The sequence below is a fragment of the Alosa alosa genome, chromosome 6 (assembly GCF_017589495.1).
Source record: "Alosa alosa isolate M-15738 ecotype Scorff River chromosome 6, AALO_Geno_1.1, whole genome shotgun sequence".
Lineage (NCBI taxonomy): Eukaryota > Metazoa > Chordata > Actinopteri > Clupeiformes > Clupeidae > Alosa > Alosa alosa.
This window is the reverse complement of record NC_063194.1, coordinates 30,720,006-30,742,922: the sequence shown is the minus strand read 5'-3', so window position 1 is coordinate 30,742,922 and position 22,917 is coordinate 30,720,006. Positions and strand designations below refer to the sequence as shown.

The 22,917-nt window shown below is 40.6% G+C and overlaps 1 protein-coding gene across 1 annotated transcript in view; it reads left to right on the top strand.

Moving 5' to 3' along the window:
* Positions 1 to 22,917, top strand: part of LOC125296740 (integrin alpha-M-like) — a 40,325-nt gene that overhangs the window by 4,308 nt on the left and 13,100 nt on the right. The window contains exons 2-17 of the mRNA XM_048246816.1: positions 6,403 to 6,508; positions 6,770 to 6,900; positions 7,299 to 7,381; positions 8,212 to 8,326; positions 8,615 to 8,748; positions 12,074 to 12,228; positions 12,709 to 12,859; positions 13,115 to 13,250; positions 13,426 to 13,505; positions 13,636 to 13,759; positions 16,348 to 16,475; positions 17,570 to 17,710; positions 17,798 to 18,028; positions 18,148 to 18,281; positions 18,943 to 19,088; positions 21,666 to 21,811. Of these exons, the coding sequence (XP_048102773.1) occupies positions 6,403 to 6,508; positions 6,770 to 6,900; positions 7,299 to 7,381; positions 8,212 to 8,326; positions 8,615 to 8,748; positions 12,074 to 12,228; positions 12,709 to 12,859; positions 13,115 to 13,250; positions 13,426 to 13,505; positions 13,636 to 13,759; positions 16,348 to 16,475; positions 17,570 to 17,710; positions 17,798 to 18,028; positions 18,148 to 18,281; positions 18,943 to 19,088; positions 21,666 to 21,811 (2,141 nt within the window). The remainder of the gene's footprint in view (positions 1 to 6,402; positions 6,509 to 6,769; positions 6,901 to 7,298; positions 7,382 to 8,211; positions 8,327 to 8,614; positions 8,749 to 12,073; positions 12,229 to 12,708; positions 12,860 to 13,114; positions 13,251 to 13,425; positions 13,506 to 13,635; positions 13,760 to 16,347; positions 16,476 to 17,569; positions 17,711 to 17,797; positions 18,029 to 18,147; positions 18,282 to 18,942; positions 19,089 to 21,665; positions 21,812 to 22,917) is intronic.

Genomic DNA, 22,917 nt, shown 5'->3' with positions numbered 1-22,917 from the left:
TACACCCACAGGAACTTCAATGAAATCCCATTCTAAATCCACAGATATTAAAGGAGAAATCCGGCAAGTTTTCATGAAAAAAAAAAAACCTGAAAACAATCAGTTTTACCTAGCTGGAGTTGCTACAGCCAGGCAGCTACTCTGCTTCACTCTGGGGGCATGTCCGTGAGCTCCCATGTACAGTACATGCCCCCAGAGTGTAGCCCTGTAGCTGCCTGGCTGCGATAGCAACTCGAGGTAGGTAAAACAGATTGTTTTTTTCAGTACTCGGTGACCTCAAGAAGCGGAAATCTATGTGAACATGCAGGATTTCTCTTTTAGTATAGAGTTGTTCCCTCCTTTGCAGTAGGAACAGCTTCCACTCTTTTGAAAAGGGTTTTCACACGGTTTTAGAGTATTTGTCAAATCTTCACAAGGTTTTTGAGTATTTGTCAAATATTTTGCCCATTCATTCAATGGATCTGCAGACATTGAATTACCTATTACTCCAGTAGCTGTTATCTTGTAAGAAGAAACTTTCTCAGAAGAAGAAACCATTCTCTTCATACCCTGTACACTTAGAAAGTAAAAAATACTTCAGTTTGTCTGCTGGGACCCTACTAGAGTTGCCAACCGTTCCATAATATACAAAATCGTCCCGTATTGGAAAGGAAAAAGTTGTGATGATTTGATGATGATGATACATACTTTATTGGGGAAAGGGGAATTTGTCTTGGACTCGTGTGCTGCATACAATGTACAATGCAATCAAAACTCACAAGACAAACACAGCATAAATAACACATAACAGACTGTGACCACCTCCCCCCCCCCCCCAATATTGCACAAATCCCATAAACGTAACTTAAACATAAACACCATAGCACAATGACTGCAGAGTGAGGTGAGAGTTTTTAAAGCGGTTCAATTTACAGTATGGGACTCTGTAACATCTACCATACTCTGTGTGTAGGATATGTGATGGGTCAGTCAGTATCCTCTGAGCTTGCCTAAGAACAGACTGGTCATATAGAGACTGAAGGGACTGGTACTCCTTCCTTCCCATCACCTTCATGGCAGTGTGGATCAGACAACTGCACAGTGAGGTTGCCAAACCATACTGACATCCAAGCTCTCCAATGCAGCCTGATAGAATACAAACATTGTCCTCTGGTCCACACCAAACACTCTACGTCTACGTAAGAAATATAATCTCTGCTGCATGTGTTCCATATTGAACTGATACGGAACGCATTTTGTTTTGTATTATTGAGAATCAACTCAGTGCAAATCCATGACAGATTAGTATTATTTATAAATTAGACTATGAACGAAGAATGCTCGATTGGTATGAGATAAAGGGAAACCTTGCTGCTATTTTGGCGGGTGTTAATAAAAACTTACTAGCCAAGGGCTAGTTTCTAGAAAGCGTTGTTTGCTAACTTGCGTCGCAACCTTGGTAGTTCGCTCCATCGTTCTTGGATTTGGTGTTTCTAGAAAAGGGAGTTAAAACTCTCAATCGCAAACAAGGACGCAAAGTTTGGTCGCTTGAACTACTGCCCCTGGGCAGTCGCACTTGATGTCTTGTACCTATTGGTCTCTCGATGTAGAGTAACTATATACATAAATATGTATGGTCAAACCCTATTGTAGTGTCTTGTAGGCCTACTCGTACTCAGGGGTGAAAAGAAGGGAAAGGATGTGAACTCCGGCCGAGCGCGCAGTGCACCAACACACTGCCGTTAAGCCACGAGACAGTTGATAAAAATAGCGATACCCAGAAATTCGTCCAGGCTATATATTTTTTTCAACATAGATATTTAACACAAATAATGACTCATATTGGTCGGCTGAAGTTAACTGTTTTATATGCTTGCAATAGGTTTAGGTTTTTGCTGATGGCAATGGCAATGCCAGCATTAATCACTCGGTTTAAATTAGAAAAATGTCGACATAGGCCGTGACAGAAAATTTCTAGGGGGTGGGGTATTACACGTTGCCACTGTTTCCATCAATGATATGTATCGCTGCATCATCAACAACGTTGTCGGAACTATGGCGGTCGAACGTCGGAGGTAGCGAATGGCGAAATAGGTACGATACTTTCTGGAAACAGGTGTAACAATGTTGTTGTTTGGTCGCAAGTTGCGTAGTACCATGGTGGTTGAGCAACGTTGTTGCTAACTTTCCTAGAAACGACCCCCAGTTTGGCCGGTGATGCTTGAGGCATTACATGCATGATACATAAGGCTCTTACCCTGGAAATCCAGAGTTCTCGGAAGAGTACAATGGAATTGTCTCTGCAAGACACTCTGGCAAAGAGCAATGATGCACGTTACTTTTTCCCCTTGCATTCCGGGGAACCAGCTAAACTGATGAAGACAGCGCTGCAACGTTGGAGGACAGTACACATTGGTCGTAGTGTTATCCAATTGCGTCAAAGTCCGAAATTGTTCAGAGTAAACATGGTCTAGTGTTATTCAATTGCGTGCAGTGAGATTTTTAAATGCATGCTTGTTGCTGCCCCTCGAGTTGGGCCATTACATTGCTCTTTGCCAGACCCTTAATTTTTCTAGATTATCAGGGTCTGGATTTTCCAGGCTATAAGGCTCTGTTCTCGGTCATATATCCCCCTGGCAGTACTTCCTACATTTCCCATGACCACTGTGCCGTAATGCTGTGTGATGATGTTTTATACGCCCATTAGCTGTGCGCAGTTTGCAGTGAAACCAGCGCGAGAGATCATGGAAACGAACAGACAACTACCAGAAAATACAAGGAATTAGAAGAACGAATGGAGCCAGAGCAGGGAGCATAGACTGAACGAGGAGGGAGTTAGCCAGTAAAGTAAAGTAAAAAGTAGACCTACATAACACAAATACATAACGCGTTGCGAAATATTAACGCAATTAACGCATTGTGTTTATTACCTATTTCCTTTGTGAAGCAGCAAGATCGTTTAGTTAAGTTAAGATTAAACTAAATGGTTGGGACAGACTTATGGGGGCGAGAAGAGGAATGAAGCAGGGGATGAGGATATCGACCGATAGATAGAAAGAGATCCCAAACATGAAATGAAGTGTTTGCACTTTCTGTGTATATTTTGTGGTATGTATTCATGCCAACAATGTTGATAAAATGATCAAATGATCAAATGCATTCAGTGGCACTCATCTCATAAACTCATAATTCTCTTATTTTCACTGGAAAAAAATTGGCTAGTAGACATTCTGATTGGCTAGTAACTTTAGAAAGTTATCAGCCACATTGGCTGGTGATCAAAAAAGTTTTGGGGGTGATGATGAAATGGTGTGTGTATGGGGGGATTGGTGTTTGTGCGTGGGGAGGAGTAATATTGTGTATGGTGTGTGTGTGTCTGTGTGTGTGTGAGGGGGGGTGTAATGGTACGTGTGTGTGAGGATGGTTATGGTGTAATGGTGTGTGATGGGTGTACCTGTATGTGGGGGGGGGGGCAAGTGGTAAGAAAGATAGAGAGAAAAGAATCTGAATATAAAATAAATAAATAAATAAATAAATAAATACATAAATAAATACATAAATAAATAAATAAATAAATCATTCAAAAATATGTAAATATGTAAAAATGTTTGAGGTTGATTAATTATGAGGAAGAGAATGATAGTTCAGCATCCTGGTGGCTTGTGGATAGAAACTAGATAGATAGATAGATAGATAGATATCCATCTATTTATCTATCTATCTATCTAATGGTAAAGCGGTAGAAGTTGGTCAGTATTCCACCGTCCATACCAAACTTGAAGAAAGAAGAGCCTCTGTCTTGTTGACTTTGTGATCATTCCTATATGGTGTGACCAACTTTAGATCCTTGCTGATGTTAGTTCCAAGGAATCTGAAGCAGCTGCCTCTCCACCGCTGTGCCCCTAATGTAGATGGGTGTGTGCTCCTCCTCCTGCAGTCTCCTATAGTCCACTATCAGCTCCTTGGTTTTGCTGACGTTGAGCACTAGAGTAGGTTGTTGTCCTGGCACCGAGATGTCAGGGTTGCCACCTCTGCTCTATAAGCAGACTCATCATCACTCGTGATACAGCCGATACACCAACTTAATGATGGTGTTTGAGGTGTGAGTTGCCATACAGTCATGAGTGTACAACGAGTACAGCAGGGGGCTTAACACACATCCCTGCAGTGCACCAGTGCTAAGTGTTAGAGTGGAGGAGATGATGTATGTGCCGTACCACCTGTGTCCTGTCAGTCAGGAAGTCAATGATCCAACTGCACAGGGAGGAACTTATGTTCAGGTCTCAGTTTCATGATAGGCTAAGCCTGGATGGAACTATGGTGTTAAAAGAGGAGCTGTAGTCGATGAAGAGCATCCGTACATAGGTGTTTTTCTTATCCAGGTGAGCAGTGTTCAAAGCAAATGCTATAGCATCGTGTGTGGACTTGTTTGGCCTATAGGCAAACTGGAGTGGGTCTAATCTAGAAGACAGGGAGGATGTAATATGATCTTATGATCTTTAACTAACTGCTCAAAGCACTTCATAACAACAGAGGTGAGAGCAACAGAGCGGAATGATGGTGGACCTCTTGAATCATGCGGGGATAACAGACCGAAGCAGGAAGAGATTAAAGGTGTCCATAAAGAACTCAACCAGTTCAGATGCACAAGCCTTGAGAACACGACCTGGGATGTTATCAGGTCCTGAAGCTTTATGTGTATTCACCCCCCTAAATGACTTACACACACACAGGCCCACGATATTGTAAAATGATGCACTATTTAGTAAAAATCCCTAATCTCTAATCATAACCCTAACTCTAATCCTTTTTTTTTGCCTTTATTTGGACAGGACAGTGGAGAGTGAGACAGGAAGCAAGTGGGAGAGAGAGATGGGGTGGGATTGGGAAATGACCGCAGGTCAGATTCGAACCTGGGTCCCCGTGGGCACTCGGACCCGTATATGGTACAGGCGCTGTAGCCTGCTGTGCCACAGCGCCCACCACCGTAACTCTAATCCTAAACCTAACCCTAATCCCAATCCTAATCCTAATTTATGACAAAAAACGAATGTCACTTAATGACAGAAGCGTTATGTCATAAACATTTATGACTTGTTTATGACACATTCATGACAGTGTCATGTCACTCTTATGTCAATACTGTCAACTAAAGTGTAACCCTTCCTTTCATATCAGTACACAGTACTACACACGGAGTAGTGTATAGTGTAATAATATTTTGAGCCCTGTCAGTGGCTTAAATGGGGCAGTCGTGGCTTACTGGTTAGGGCTTCGGGCCAAAGGGTTGCCGGTTCGATCCCCGACCAGTGAGAACGGCTGAAGTGCCCTTGAGCAAGGCACCTAACCCCTCACTGCTCCTCGAGCGCAGCTGTAGCAAGGCAGCTCACTGCTCTGGATTTGCGTGTGCTTCACCTCACTGTGTGCTTTGTGTGTTCACTAAAATGAGTACCGAAGTCTGACGTAGCGTTTCCATGACTGCAGAATCACTGGATCTAAACAAACTTTCAAAGTGGCTTAAATAGCATTGACTGTAGACATGTGGCATAATTTCTAGCTAATAAATAGTTTTAAATGTAGGCTATAGCCATTTAAACGTGCTTTACCTGCTAGGCAGCAGCTTACCCACATAACACGGATTCCTTGACAGGTGTAATATAAAGAAACAAAATTCCAGTGGATATTTCACGTCTTCTCAAAGACTGGCAGCTGTTAAGAGTGACGTTTTTTTCTTAAAAAATAAAGCCAAAATAGGTCTGTGAATTTAAGGATTTTAACCACATGCTGTGAAGTTACATGCAGATCTCTTTTACGGAGGAAGCTACTAAAGCATACTAAAATAAAACTCTGTAGTAACGCATTTGATCATGTTGGTATGAATATATGTTGTAGTATGTGATTCCTGCAGTGTAAAAAAATATACTAACATCTTAGAAACATTGTACAATTATTGAAATAGATTAAGAAAGCCACCGCTAATGGTGATTTCAATGGTTAGATTGATTTGTTTAGATCCAGTGAAATTGCTGCCTTGGCAACGCTACGTCATAGCGTCGGTACTCTATTCACAGATGGGATAAATGCAGAGACCAAATTCCTTGTATACGCTACCTGGCCTAAAAACCTGATTTACATGTACAGGTAGCAATTGACTTTAACATACCAAAATTGCCCCCAAGGCTATAGCTACGGTATATGCTATTTCACTCTAAATGGATATTCCGAGCTTCCTCAAAGCCATTCCGATTATTGTTGGTGTTTGCACGCATTGGGTTCCTCAAAAGTCCACGGCACACCTTTACCACAACTTTACCTCATGGCACACCGGTTGAGAACCCCTGGTATAGTGTGCTACACAGTTAATAATGTCAGCATTCCTCTGGTTTACCTATTGCATGTTACTACATATTGGTGTGCACACAGCTGGTGAGATGGTTCTGGCCTTCAACATTGAGCCTGTTACCTGGAAGTACATGACCCAACCAGGCGAGGGCTTTGGCTACAAAGTCATCCAACATGATGCAACAAGGTGAGGGTGAGACTTGATGCACATCAGCAGTCAGACATTTGTAAATAAATTTATATTTTTTCTTCCAATATGATTATAAATACTTAACGGTCATATACTATTGGTGTGGCTCTTTGTTTGATTTTGAAACCACCCCTCTTACCCTAAGAAACCTTTTATAGTGTATTCTGTAATACATGATACTGCATGATAATAACATACTGTGCTATGATGCTAAATGGCTGAAAAATTCTTATTTTGTAAAAACCCACTCTTCTCCAGTCTGCTGGTCAGTGCTCCAGTCGAGGAGGTCAGTGCAAATAGGAGAGGAAGAGTGTATAACTGTCGGGTCTCGTCCTGTCCAGCTCCTCCAGCGAAATGCTCCTGTGCACCTCTCAACATTGATGGCAACAGCAAGTTCATTCACTCACTGTTTTTTTGAGAAATTAGAAGTGTTGTCCTTTACAAAAAAGTGTGAAAACATCATTCAGTGGTGGCCAGTGACATTAAGTTCCATAAAGTTTAGGGTTTCACAGGAGGAAGGAATAAAACAGTGAGTAAGAAAAAGATCAAGAATTAAAAAATATTATGGGAAAAAGGCAAATCAGATAATATTTTCATTGTTTATTCATTTTAATGCAGCACTGCTGTCTATAAACAAATAATGCTAACAACAGAATGTCTGCAAAGCAAACAGTTTATTGAGCCATCACAGATACACTAATCTGTCTTTTTGTGATTAAACAAAAGTTATCCATTCATTTTTCTACATTATTTTTGATATTCAGTCCTCTGTCTTATTTTGGAATAGCGCAACATGGAGTCAACATGTCTCTTGGGCTTTGGCTGAACAAAGAGGAGAAGACATCAAGGATGCCTAACCCTAAGGCTGTAGTAAGCTCACCTTCTCTTCTGACTGTTGTCTTCTAGCACTGCGTCATTATTATTATTGTTTTCATTGATGTAAACCATTGCTCAAAGTGCTTCATGTGAAGTGTAACAACATGAAGAACGGCTAAAATAAGAAAGCAAAGCAGAAAGAAAGCTAAACAGATAAACAGTAACATGGGATGAATCTTTGGCTGCTCTGTCATTTATTCAACGCTGCTGCAAGATGGCCACTGACACAAAAGGGAAACTGGCACAATTCTTACACAGGCACGGAACAGTGGGCAAGGGTAGCACACAGACAGCAAACACAGGGAATCTGGCACGGTTCTTTACACACATGCACGGAAAAGTCAGCAAGGATAGCACACAGGGAGACCACATTTGAATCAGTAAATTCACGCTAAGATTGCAGGACATTCTTATATCGAACATCACCACATACATGCAGGAAAAAAAAAAAAACTTATAATCACATTTACAGAGCATAATGGCCACAAGTAAGTGACGCAAACAACACATGTATATTGAAGCATACCACATATTACAAAGCTTTCAAACTTTAAAGGGATATTCCACCATTTGGGGAATTACACTCATTTTCCACCTCCCTTTGAGTTAAACAATTGCGTTTTACCTTTCCCCAGTTTATCCAGCCGTTCTCTGAGTCTGACAGTAGCATTTTTAGCTCCAGCTCATTGAATCAGATTAGACCGTTAGCTTATAGGAGAGATGCTAACGGTCTAATCTGATTCAATGAGCTGGATTCCCCAAATGGTGGAATATCCCTTTAAAGACTCAACTTTCTGTATTGTGGTGAATTCTCTCCTTCTCAGGTTTGTGGCCCTACCATCCCCAAAGAGTGTGAACGCCTCAATCTGTATGGAGGGATGTGTTTCAGCATCAGCCAGAGCCTGACAATTAGTGGCCCTGTACCCCCAACTCTAAGAGGTATGGGTGACACAAAACTTGTTTTTATCACAATGATAAATAAAGGCAATTAATGTTTAGCTAATGGTTTTATCCGACATGCATGTGTCGAACAGGAACGGGCCATTGCAGGTCGCCAATGTTAAACGCTATATACCTCCACCATAACAAATACTAATTATATGGGTTCACGAGTTTTAATGTTCATCATTGCCTGTTTTCAACCCAGCATTTTGTGCTCACATTAGTAAAACACTGGCATCTATGAATACCCTGCTTGTTTGAACAAAAGTTTTGCCCTTTAAACAGACTGTCCAGTGGACACTGGATTGGACATTGCTTTTCTCTTGGATGGCTCAGGAAGTGTGTCATCTGACAACTTCAGGAAAATGAAAGACTTTGTGATAAATCTCATCGATAAATTTATAAACAAAAACACTCAGGTAAGCAAATGCATTTCGTTATTGGTTTTGCTAGTTTTGATTGAAAGGAAAAGAATTGAATAACATAACATTACCAACATTTGTGATGTAATTTGCAATATCAGGCCAGTTTCACAATCAGGGTAAGCTAAAAATTAGAACTTCTTGAAATATCTTTTTTATTTTTTGTTTAATCGACATCCGTTGATGAATTGTTTAATAATTGTTTCCTGGCAACTGTTCATTGACAATTCTTAAATATGCATGCTTCCAATGCTCTAGGTATGTTTGAATGGACATCTGAAAAAAAAGTAGTTTTAAGTCATCATTATAATAGGGGTATAAACAGGGTTCGAGTTATGATTTCATCTCTGTGGGGGTCTCCAAAAAAAAAAAAAAAAAAAAAAAAAAAAAAATATATATATATATGGATGCGCAACATCACACACACACACACACTGTATGCATACTTAAACTGACCTACCACTACAGTCATATAGAGCTAGCAGGCATCTGTGCTGCTATACAATTATCTGGAGCTATTTTTTGCGTAAAACCAAGTCTGAGCATGACGTCGTAAGTGGCCTCTTTTTGGATGGAATGGTAGCCAGTCATCTTCAAGTTTATTAAAATTCTAGATCTTTATTTTAAAAATTAATGAATGAAAATCTTTTCATCAACAGTCCTGACGTGAGCTCTCAAAATGATAGTTTGCACTCATAGTGGTGGTGTAGTGCAGCCATGCTGCGTTCATGATGTTTTAGGCCTACTGCACGTTCGTTTAGGCTACTCTTATTACTCGTCATGTCAAGCTATTTATCTTTATCATCAATATTACTCCGTATGTGGAAGGGAAAATAGCTTTATTTGTAATTAAAATATTATACAGCTGCATTTCCAGAGACCCCACAGATATACATAACCACAAACAGGCTTTAGTAAAGCAAGGTTTAGTGTTGTCACAATGGCAAAATGTTGGCTTCGATACAAAAATGTAATAAACATCTCGATACTCGATACTGAACCGATACCACAGCAAAATCTTTTAATATCTGAAAAAAAGAAAGGATGCAGACCTCCTCCAAATATATTGAGTATTACTTATACAATACTTTGTGTTGAATTTGGTGCACTTTTGTAGTGTACAGGTAAATTTTGGGTTCTAAACTTCCTGTATGTTTATTATTTCTATAGTCAGTGCCTGTCATTGCCTGTCAAGAGAAGCACGATTCAACTTTAATATACACTATGATTTAATTTACAATCTCCATATATCATAGATACTTTGATCTACTTTGACACCTTGGATGTCCTCCTCCGTTTTGATGCTTCCCTCCTGTCATAGAGTTGTTGTTGGCTCACATTCGCTAACATTAGCCAGGCTACTGTCTTCATTGGTGCTAACAACATTAATACTGTCTCCATAACATTAGCACCACTCACGATATCCCTGTGTGCATGCTGCTCAGATACATCTCTAGAATAATTATTCACAAACCGATCTAGAGAACCATGAAGTGTCCTGTTGAACTTTCCTTTCTGTTTTAATTTCTTTCTTTTGGACGGAAACTTATGAAAGCAGTCACGGTGACGTGCTGCCGACATTCCCCGCTTCTTCTGATCAGATACAAAAGACTAGTAGAAATAGAATAAATTTTATTAACGTAAAGTAAAACGTAAAGTAAAATTTTATTTACTTTGTTTTGATCTGTGAAACAATGTCTATGCCAATTAAATACAGTTATTTATTTTAGAAAAATATTGGATAACAGCCTTTGACATAAATATGCAACATCATTGGCCAGGTGCAAGGCCTATCAGAAGCAAGTCTCTGGGCCATGGCCCAATTCGCACGCCCCTTCCAATGGCCCTGGCTGAACCAATGATTTCAAAGAATAACCGATGATCACTATGATCAGAGATTCCTATTGTTACTTTACCTACATGTAAACTTTACAAACTGACAATAAACAGCATCAGCAGTCAGGAAACAATGTATGTAGGCCTACCTTTGCTGTAAATAAATGTACACATTCTTCCAACTGCAATTTTTGATGCTTGCAGCTGTTGCTACCATTCAATTTCGAAAGTCGCATTGCTGATTGGCCTGTCCTTTCTGCAGTATTTCTGGAAATGTTAGTGAAAAAGGGTGTTCTCCCTTAGAAGACTAGTAGTAGACTAGTATCTCCCTAAAAGGAGATCTAGGTGGGCATGGCCAGGCTAGTAGTTTTGCACTTTTTTCCAATCGTCTAGATGCCACTAAGTCTGGACATTAATAATAACATATTATCCCACATAATTACATAATTTGAGGAACTCTGACATGTACGTGATAATGTCAAGCGCTTACCCTGATTGTGAAACTATCCATCCAATGAGAGAAACTTGTGAAACTTGTTTGCATCGGACCACGTGGTGCAGGGACAACAACCTCCTGCTGAACGTCAGCAAGACCAAAGAGATTGTTGTTGACTTCCGGAGAGGTCACACCCAACACCTGCCACTGACCATCGACAGTGCTGTGGTGGAGAGAGCGAGCAGCACCAAATTCCTGGGGGTGCACATCAGTGAAGACCTCTCCTGGACCACCAACACTGCATCACTGGCTTAAGAGAGCTCAGCGCCGCCTGTACTTCCTGCGGAAACTCAGGCGAGCAAGTGCTCCACCAGCCATCATGACCACATTCTACCGAGGCACCATTGAGAGCATCCTCCCTTGTTGTTGTTGTCCTGAAAACACAACACTTCTGCTGCTCTTACATAACTTCCACCACTATGCCACTTTCTTTATACTTAGGTCAAACAGAACTACCCAAGCCTTTTATTGGCCTGACTTTGCACTAGTATTTTATTGACTGTCTATGCACAATTTCAACCAAATTTTGCTGCTCTTATTTTTTCATTATTATATGTGCCCTCTTATTTACTTATTTACTTACTTTTTTGTTTACTTGAATGTTATGTTTGTCTGTGGACTTAAATTAGTAAAATATGTCTTGTCTTCACCGTGGGATAGTGAGAAACGTAATTTCGATCTCTTTGTATGTCTGGAACATGTGAAGAAATTGACAATAAAGCTGACTTTGACTTTGACTAATAGATGTAACTACAGTATAATTCTATGACTGTCTCAAGGCTACACAACAGGCTAAGCAATATTTTAAAATAAAGGTGTAGGATAGTTAAAACATTGGCAGGTTGATGCAACATGTAAAGGATAATTCATGGGCTTCCAGTGCTAATAGTACTTTGGTTGTGATTATAGTGTATTAATATGATTATACCGTTTGAATAGCCTACCATGTTTTTCTTTAAGCACTATTTCTTTCTTTCCCACATTCCTTAGTTTGCTGTTGCACAATATTCTGTGCAATGTAAGATTGCAATAAACTTCAAACAGTTCAATCAGTACAAAAGCTGGAAGACATGGAAAAGAGAAGTGGGAAGGATATCTCAGGATGGATATATGACATACACAGCAGAAGCAATAAATAAGCTCATGTAAGTCTGATATGTTTTATGACCACAGGGGATGAGACCACAATGTATCAATATGTCAGTGCCTGGATGTTTTGTGGTGACTTAAATGAGGATTTAGATATTGCACATAAAATTCTGATATCTAAAATCACCAGCCAAACACATACTGTACCTCCCTTCAGTGCACCTCCAGATTGACATTGGGTTAACAGTCTATTTATAACATGAACAACAACAAATTGGTGGAACAGATAGCCAATCAACAGATGTTATTCAGGCTACTTGCTGTTTACATTTATCAACAGATTAGAAGATCATTGTATTATTTATAATTATATTTATTGATTTTTAAAAAATGGCTCTTTTGATCGCCCCATGCAGTTCCATGCGGTGCAAACACAAAAAGTGTTTTTCCCAGCCTCATTGCACCATCATTGTCTGTGCAGCAATGTCCCGTAATATAGGGGCACATGTACAATAAATGACCCATTTATTCCTCAGGAGAGAGTTGTTCGTACAAAGTGCAGGAAACAGGCCGAAAGCCAAGAGGGTGTTGCTGGTCATTACAGATGGAGCTTCAAATGGACACGAAAGTCTACAGGATGCCACAAATAAAGCCCATTGGAGTAACATTATATGCTATGCTATTGGGGTACAGTATTGTTTAATTTTTATGTTGTATGGTGCAATTTTATGTCATTTTAAAGTGGGCTGTCTAATGTATGAATCATGCTGAATTCTTACTGATAACTGAGTTTGCGTAGTTAAGAAATGGTTAGACCTTTTGTAGTTAAACTTTCAAGTCTCGATCCTGTTATACATATAGAATAATATTTACTTACTACTAAAGGAAACAAAAGTCTTGAATGTTGTCCTCATGTCGGTGTGTGCATCTGGAACTCCTCAGGTTGGAGGTTACAAGAAATCTGAGCTGGACATGATAGCCTCGGAGCCTAAAGCAAAGCATGTTTTTACGGTGTCAGATTTCAATGCACTGGATGGACTGAAAGCAACATTAGAGGAAAACATTGTTGCCATTGAAGGTATCTGTGCTCTCTCTCCCCTCTTTCTTTCTGTGTGTTTGTGTGTGTGTGTGTGGACGTGCACGCATGTGTGTGTGTAGGTTGTAAACAATTATTACATTTGCTAGTAGGGCTGCAACAATTCATCGATTAATCAATTAGTTGTCAATAAAAGGCTAACCATTTTCTTTCCCAGGGACTCAAACGTCTGGGGACTCCACTCATATGGAGTTTGCACAGGAAGGATTCAGTGCTGCGCTGGTTATGGACCCAAAGGTTCACACAGTCTCTATTCCTTTAGTATAAAACACCATTAAACCCAGCCATTACAGAATATTGGATATCATTCAAATGTTCTGTCTGTCAGCCTGTCTATATCCACTATGTGTTTCTGTGTGTTTTCTAGGAGACGTATCTGATGAGCGCAGTGGGGGCATTCCAGTGGAAGGGGATCTACCAGGAATATAATGCCAATGGGCAGAACCCCGTGTCTCAGAAGATTGACCAAATGGAACCAGAAAGTTATATGGGTAAGGAAGTCAAACTAATTTGAGCTACCTTCAACAGAATTGGTTTTGGAAATAAAATAAAATACATGCAAACTGATAATATTTTCACAGAAACATGCAACCTTATTATTATCATTATTATTATTATTATTATTATGACCGCCGCGCAGCGAAGCGGCGGTCATATAGGTTTAGTCAGATTTTTTTTTTTTCTTTTCTTTTTCGCATGTCCAAATTTCCGTCAAGGATTCCCGGGACACTGAAAGACCGGGGTAGACAAAACTTGGTGGGCATGTAACCCCATATGGGTAGCATGGAACCATCGTTTTTCGTTTTGATCTGTAGCCCCCCCGCTGGACTGCACCCCTCGAAAGGAGGGTAGGGCAGACACAGTTTTCTGTGAATATCTTGAGAACCGTAATGGTTAGGAGGACCATTTTTTTTTCTTTGTTGATCTCAAGGGGCCATGTCAACCCATTCCATAACCACTCATTTCATGTATAGCGCCACCTAGTTAAACACAAAAAAGTAAAAATGAGGTGTTGTAATTGCAGGTATCTGTGACCTAACATAGTCAAAACTGCACGAAATTGGAAGTGTAGGATCATTATGACACCCTCTGAATGCACACCAAGTTTCGTCGAATTCCGTTCATGGGGGGCCACACAATAAATTAATTTATGTTACTATACACCAACTGGCCTGTAGGTGGCCGGAGACAGTTTTCTGTGAATATCTCGAGAACCGTAGGGCCTAGGAGATCCACCTTTTTTATGTATGTTGGTCTTAAGGGGGCATGTCAACCCATCCCATTAACACATATTTCATGTATAGCGCCACCTAGTTAAAAATTAAAAAGCAAAAAATGAGGTGTTTTCATCACAATATCTCTGGCTGACAAGGTCAAAACTGCACGAAATTAAAAGTGTAGGATCATTATGACACCCTCCGAATGCATGCCAAGTTTTGTGTACTTTCGTTCATGGGGGGCCTTACAATAAAATAATTTATGTGTACATTTAGTGGCATTACACCAACAAGGATTCCGGGACACTGAAAGACCGGGCTACACAAAACTTGGTGGGCATGTACCCCCACATGGATAGCATGGAACCGTCATTTTTCGTTTTGATCTGTAGCCCCCCTGCTGGACTGGACCCCCCGAAAGGAGGGTAGGGCAGACACAGTTCTCTGTGAATATCTTGAGAACTGTAGGGCCTAGGATGACCATTTTTTTCCATATGTTTGCCTCCAGGGGTCATGTTAACCCATTTCATGTGCACATATGTGCACAAACAGATACACACACACACACACACACACATACATTCACAGTAATCATACGTATGACACATACTCACACAGTAGACATATGTCCGCTTGCATGCACAGGCACATACGCAGGCACACACACAAGCACGCACACACACACACACACACACACACACACACACACACACACACACATAACATAAACATAACACAAACAATCAAGAATTTCTCAGAATTATGAACAGGCAAGATGGAGGTGGGGTTGTGTAAAATGAATTTTACATGTGAAATCTATGAACTAATCATGTTTTGGTACTTGTTGTCTAGCAGATACCAGTGAGAATTGAGTGTGGATAATGCAATTTAGTGAGACAGTTAGAATCATATAGGCCTTTCAGCGTGATTTCTTTTTGTGGAAAAAATGTGCTGGACTGGGCGGCGGTCATATTTTGTACCGCTCTGCGGTACATCTAGTTATTAGTAGTAGTAGTAGTAGTAGTAGTAGTAGTGTGTCCATCGTAAAATAATTGCTGCCTAATATCTGGCAAAAGGCTAGAAATGACTTGAAGGAAATGTTATGAGATGAACTTTAAACATGATTTTGTTTATTCAAGACTTAACTTTCATGGACATTTAGCAGATGCTTCTAGCCAAAGTGACTTACATATGTCAATTATATTACAAGGGCCATTTTCCCCGGAGCATCTTGAGGTTAAATGCTTTGCCTTCCAAAGAAGAACCACTTAAAGGAGAATTCCGGTGTGATATTGACCTAAAGTGTATTGAAACATGATACCGAGTGTGAACGTATGTCTCATAGCCCATCTCGGCTTGTCCCCTGCACTCCAAAATCTTAAGCTAGTTAGCCGATGCTACCAACAGCTTTTTCAATAGTGGTGCTTCGCATCGGCTAGCCATGCAAATAAATCACTGTTTTACACCCATTTACGAGGCTCAATGTATCTCCACACTTCATTGGTAGACTTCCGAGGGCCCTGACATTTAAAACGAGACATTGAGAACTTTGAAAAAGCACTGGTAGTTTACTTACAAGACGATTTATACAGACAGTATCTTCATGAAGTTTAGCGTTTGCAGCCATCTTGAATTTAGTCACGATAAGTCGAGCAACGAGTAAGAATGAACAGGTATGATAAGGGATCAGATTCCAAAAATAATTCAGTGGAAATGCATGGATTCCAGTTGCTGCTACTGGAAGAAACTGGAATCCATGCATTTCCACTGAATTATTTTTGGAATCTGATCCCTTAAAAAACAGAGGGACCACCCAACATATACCTGTTATCATTACCCATGTTGTCTCTGCCATCTCCTAGGTTACTCCATGGCTGTCGCAACAGGGCATGGAAACAGATATGTCGTCCTGGGAGCCCCACGATATAAACACAGAGGACAAGTGGTTGTCCATCACAAATATAGAACACAGACGATGGAGAGTGAACAGGTAGCCATGCTCTATAATACTGAGTTTGGACCATACAATATACCGTAATTTCCCCACTAATAACCAAGGTATATACATTTTTTCAGCTATGAGGTTAAAACAAAGGGGATAATATACTGTACTTGGGTATTATTTTTCTTCATTCTTCTTTATGATTAAAACACAATCTGATTCTGATTCATTGGGCTATTGGGAACTGTGAGTGCGAAACAGTGGTTCAGGTTTTTGGACATAGGACCTAATTTCCAAGTTAGCAAGTGTGATATCAGTGGAGACAGTTTTTAACACGTTTCATCCAGTCCTTCTAGATGAAGAGTTTGCAGGTGCTAGGCTAGCACAAGTCATCAGTATGTGTTAGCCAGCCACTAAAATTAGTCTTAGCCCCTCCACAGTACACCTGAGGCAAATAAATTATAACGGCAGACTATCGATTTAATACATAAAACACTGTCCTGTGGTTTATACACAATGAGGCTACACTACCTGTGTTTCCCACAGAATTGAATTCTATTTGTGGTGGCAGGTTTGCAGAATTAACTTGAATGCAACAGTTTTTAACAAATTAGCGCAGCAAGGTTATGATGCAGATTTAAGCACAATTTAGCCAGTCGATTTTTATGCCAACAATTGCAGGATTGTTAATGTTTTCTTTAAACGTGCATGTAGGTTTGTTGAGAGACAAGGAGAGGCTGTGTAAAGGTGTACATAGCTCTTCAAAGAACTAATTCCATCTATGAAACATGGAAAATCATTGTGTGGTGGTCAGTGTTGATATTGTGGTGGACCGCCACAAATAAGTCAATGTATGGGAAACACTGACACTACTTTGTCTGTGTTTTGTTAAATTTTAGATTATATGACATGTCATTTCATGCTGCTACACATAGTTTTGCACCTGTGATTTAAACCCTGTGTAGGTTAGTGTGGTTAGTTGATCAATTCGAAATGATGAACTTGATCAAATGATGATAGAATTAATATGAACTCGATCAATAAATTATTTTTATGTATTGGTAATTTTGTGTGTGTGTGTGTGTGTGTGTGTGTGTATGTGTATGTGTGTACTTTCCTGTCGTCGTCCTGGCTCCGTTCAGATTGGTTCCTACTTTGGAGCAGAGGTGTGTGTGGTGGATTTGGACGGAGACTCCAACACTGATCTAATTCTGGCATCTGCCCCAATGCACACAGAGGGAGAGAGAGAGGGGAAAGTGTTTGTCTACAGATTATCATATCAGGTGATATGTAGCAGTCATTAGGATACTGTCTTAACTTTTACAATAAAGTCTGTAGCACTTTTCATTAAAGCCTGTCTTCCCCTTTAGTACGAGTACAACACATTCTACATGTTCGGCAGCGTGCAAGTCACCGGCGTGTCCCTGCTGGGGCTGGAGGGTCAGAGGGGGAGGTTCGGCTCGTCTCTGGCCAGCCTGGCTGACCTGAACGGGGACGGTATCAGGGACGTGGCCGTGGGAGCTCCTCTGGAGGATAACGGACAGGGCAGTGTGTACATTTTCAACGGGGGGAGAGGAGGAATCAACCCCACCTACTCACAGGTGAGAGAGAGAGAGAGATGCAGAGCAGACAGATAATGAATAGCTTTTAACTGTTGACTCAACTTGTAACTAAGAAATGAACATGAACAATCATCACTTACTCATCACTTCTATTATAGAGGATAGCGGGTTTGTCGGTGCGGTCCGGACTGCGGTTCTTTGGGCTGACCGTGGCCCAGTCTGCTTTGGACCAGAGTGGAGACGGACTGCCTGACATCGCAGTCGGGTCCAAAGGAGCGGTTCTGCTGCTCAGGTTCTCATATCATTAAAACACACACACACACACACACACACACACACATTGAAAATGCAAAAGGTGGCAGTAGTAGAGCTAGACAATTTTTCGATGTGAATATGTCAGGTGAAACCAGGCCATTAGGAGGGGACCAGAATTTTGTCCTCATAAGGTACCTCTTGACACGTTTTACTAGTGGGAATTTTGTCCTCATAAGGTACCTCTTGACACGTTTTACTAGTGGGAATTTTGTTGTCCTAACGGTTGCTTTGCAGGACTTCACACAAACACTTGAGTACAAAAGAGTGGCTCTGCTGCCTAGGTTCTCATATTCTTAAAACACAACAGCCACACACACAAACACACACATATCGCACATCGCAGTAGGATCCAAAGGCACAATACGGTCTGATCTAATAAACCCATCAAATTGTTTCCTTTTGTCATCACCTTTGTCACTCCCAACTATTGGTAATGGGAAAAAATAAAAACAAAGCAAAACAAAAGTCTAACTCCCCCATGATTTCATAATGGAAACCAAAAAAATCTATTTCCCCACACTAAAATAAATATCACTTACCCAGGCTATAATTTCTAAGAAGATTAATTATCCTTAAAGTGTGCTTTGTGTACAATGTTGGTGCTGATGGTGTTATTAATGAAATGTCTTCTTTTACAGGTCAAGGCCCATCGTGTCTATAGCCACAAGTGTTACATTTAAACCATCCAAAATCCCCAAGTCCATTTACGACTGTACGAGTCCTCAACTGAATGAAGCCACCGTGTGCTTCCACATGACTAAGGTCACTAAGGATAGCTTGACAGGTACAACAATTTGGCCTCTTGGTTTCAATGATATACAAAACATTGGCTGTTGTGATGCAAATAGATTAAGTATAGATTTCTGGAAAGTGTGCATGTCTAATGCGCATGTTCAAATATTTCATATTTTATTTTAATTTTTTTTAGAGGTATAGCCCTTGATTTTGTACTTCCTGTATTACAGCTGCTAAGTAAAGTATACTTTATTGTCCCCAAGAGGAAAAATAAAAAACAACAACAGTTACACATACAGGCCCACACAACAAAGGACAACTCGGTTAGAGCTGCACACCGGATAACATATAGATAACCAGATATCTATCATTGAGCATTTTTATGACAGTTGGAATAAAGGAGCTTTTGTATTTTGTTTAGTCCAGTTGCTGCTACTGGAAGAAACTGGAATCCATGCATTTCCACTGAAATATTTTTGGAATCTGATCCCTTATCATACCTGTTCATTCTTACTCGTCGCTCGACTTCTCGACTGCAAACGCTAAACTTCATGATACTGTCTATAAATCGTCTTGTAAGTAAACTACCAGTGCTTTTTCAAAGTTCTCAATGTCTCGTTTTAAATGTCAGGGCCCTCGGAAGTCTACCAATGAAGTGTGAAGATACATTGAGCCTCGTAAATGGTGTAAAACAGTGATTTATTTGCATGGCTAGCCCGATGCCGAAGCACCACCATTGAAAAAGCTGTTGGTAGCATAGGCTAACTAGCGCCAGATTTTGGAGTGCAGGGGACAAGCCGAGATGGGCTATGAGACATACGTTCACACTCGGTATCATGTTTCAGCACACTTTAGGTCAATATCACACCGGAATTCTCCTTTAACACAAATAATGACACATATTGGTCGGCTTCAGTAAAATGTTTTATATTCTTGCAATAGGTTTAGGTTTTTGCAGATGACGATGACAATGCCAGTATTAATCACTCGGTTTAAATTAGAAAAATGTCAACATAGGTGGCAGAGAATTTCTAGGATTTCACCAATGATATGTATCGCTGCATCATCAACAATGTTGTTGGAACTACAGTGTTCGAACGTCGGAGGTAGCGAATTGCGACACAGGCACGATGCTTTCTGGAAACAGGTGTAACAATGTCGTTGTTTGGTCGCAAGTTGCATCGTACCATGGTGGTTGAGCAACGTTGTTGCTAAATTTTCTAGAAACGACCCCCAGGATGTGTGTGGGGTCCTCTAAAATTTGCCGTGCCTCCCTGAGGACTGACTATTCATTGAGTGCCTGCATGTAGCCCAGGGGGTCATTTCTAGAAAAGTTAGCAACGACGTTGCTCAACCACCATGGTACGACGCAACTTGCGACCAAACAACGACATTGTTACCTGTGTCGCAATTTGCTACCTCCGACGTTCGAACACTGTAGTTCCAACAACGTTGTTGATGATGCAGCGATAGATATCATTGGTGGAAACAGTGGCAACGTGTAATACCCCACCCCCTAGAAATTCTCTGCCACAGCCTATGTTGACATTTTTCTCATTTAAACCGAGTGATTAATGCTGGCATTGTCATTATCATCTGCAAAAATCTAAACCTATTAATTGCAAGTAGGCCTATATAAAACATTTTACTGAAGCCGACCAATATGTGCCATTATTTGTGTTAAATATCTATGTTGGAAAAAATATATATCCTGGACGAATGTCTGGGTATCGCAAAAGTTATCAATTGTCTCGTGGCTTAACGGCAACATATCAGTGCACTACGCGCTCGGCCGGAGTTCGCATCCTGTCTCTTTTTTTCATCTCTGAGTAAGAGTAGACCTACGATACAGGTTTTGACCATACATATAGTTACTCTACATCGAGAGACCATAGGTACAAGACATCAGTCAAAAACAATTTAATCTACGTGTCACACTAGTTCACCTGCAGGTAGCGAGAAGCAAGAGGACAATCTCACATCATAAGAAAATCGAACCTATAATGTTGGGATAATAAGTCATCTGCTTTAGCCACTACACCATTTATCACTACTGTTATGAGGGTCTGGGAAGATTATAATACTAAAAGCAAGGCAATACTTGAATTAACATAAATAGCAAGAATGAGCCAAGTAGGGGAGTCAGTGTCTTAATCAAAATTAAGCTACAGGATAGATCAATCATTGAGTCACAAGATAAACATCCACTTCGCAATTTTTGGTTAGGCGGTTGTGATTTTTGGTTGGGCGCTCCGGACACCAACAGGAACTACCAAGGAACGACACAAGTGCGACTGCCTAGGGGCAGTAGTTCAAACGACCAAACTTTGCGTCCTGGTTTGCGATTGAGAGTTCGAACTACCCTTTCTAGAAACACCAAATCCAAGAACGATGGAGCGAACTACCAAGGTTGCAACGCAAGTTAGCAAACGATGCTTTCTAGAAACGACCCCCTGGTCTGGATGACATACAATCTTCAGTGCAGTTTTGACCAGATGCCCCAACTTGGACTTTAAGTTGCTACTGTACCTGGATTGAATAATATGTATTTAAGTCATACAAGAAAAGAGCCTAAACATTTGTTGAAAACAGTGTACTAAGATATTGAGCATTCCTTTTGTTCCAGGACTGAAGGCAAAACTCAACTACACACTGAGCCTAGATTTTGTCCGTCAAAATGTCCGTGCCCTCTTCACAGGAAAAGACAGGAGGGAAAACAAAGAGGTCACAGTGTCTCTGCAAACATGTTTTGAACACTCTTTCTTTGTACAGGTGAGTCTACAGGGAGTGTTATTTATTACCCTAGCAATGATTACCTGCAGTCAATGTGACATAATCTTACTGTAAGAATGTGTATCCCTTTGAGAGGGTAGAAATGTCTTAAAGTATATAGGCTAGCCTTTAGCATGGGTGCCATTCCAAACTTAGTCCCGCCCACAACATTTGAGGTCGGGAAGTTCAGTCTGGCATTGTTCCATTGTGGTGGAAGTATGCTCGCCCTATATCGGGCGGACCAATCAAATCAGGCTTTACGATGATGGACAGGTGAGCAACAGCGCCTGGTCTATCACGTCATCTGAGCACGCTTTAATTAGGCTTATGTTTGAAACAAAAATGCTGTGGCTAGAGGGATAGATGGCTTAGATGGAAAATTCATATTACTTAATGAGGTTGTATCACTGAAAACAATTATTTCTGAAAACTTTGGCCAAAGTTTCACTTTCATCAAGGGAAAACAGCGCTGTTGCATATCACTGTTCAACAGAATTACTTTTAAAAACGGAGGGGATATAGGAGAAGAAGGATGGTTTATGTGTTTTCTTCCTACACCTCACGGTAAGCTATTTTGTTGCTCTGATTGGTTAGGTCTATCCAATTGAGTGCAGAGGCATTCCCCCCCCTGTATCGGTTGAAACACGCCCCATAATTACGTCCCAATGGAGCAGTATCAGTATCATTTTTTTAAACTAAGGCTTAGACTCAGAATCTTTAGGCTACAGTATCTTAATTTGGACCTATAGCCTAATAAGAATAACAATTCACCCAAGTTTACTTTCTTTTAGTAGACTCTGTGTGCACCAACAATGTTCTCAATGCTCGAGTTCATGTGTAGAGACACTGATGATACCTCGATCAAAGTTTCATGTTGTGTCGAGCCTTCTTAGCGTTTTAAAAATAGCGATTTTGACACGATCATGTATCAAAATATTAGTGCCCCTTGGCACTACTTTCCCATTCAAAAGGCCATTTCACCCGAAAAAACGACAACGCATACAAGGTTAAAAGTGGCAGACGTACTTATGCTTTTAAACGAAAGTTTGACTCGGGTACATTCACAAAACACCAGGATGCATTTAGGCGAGAGTTACGCAGATGAA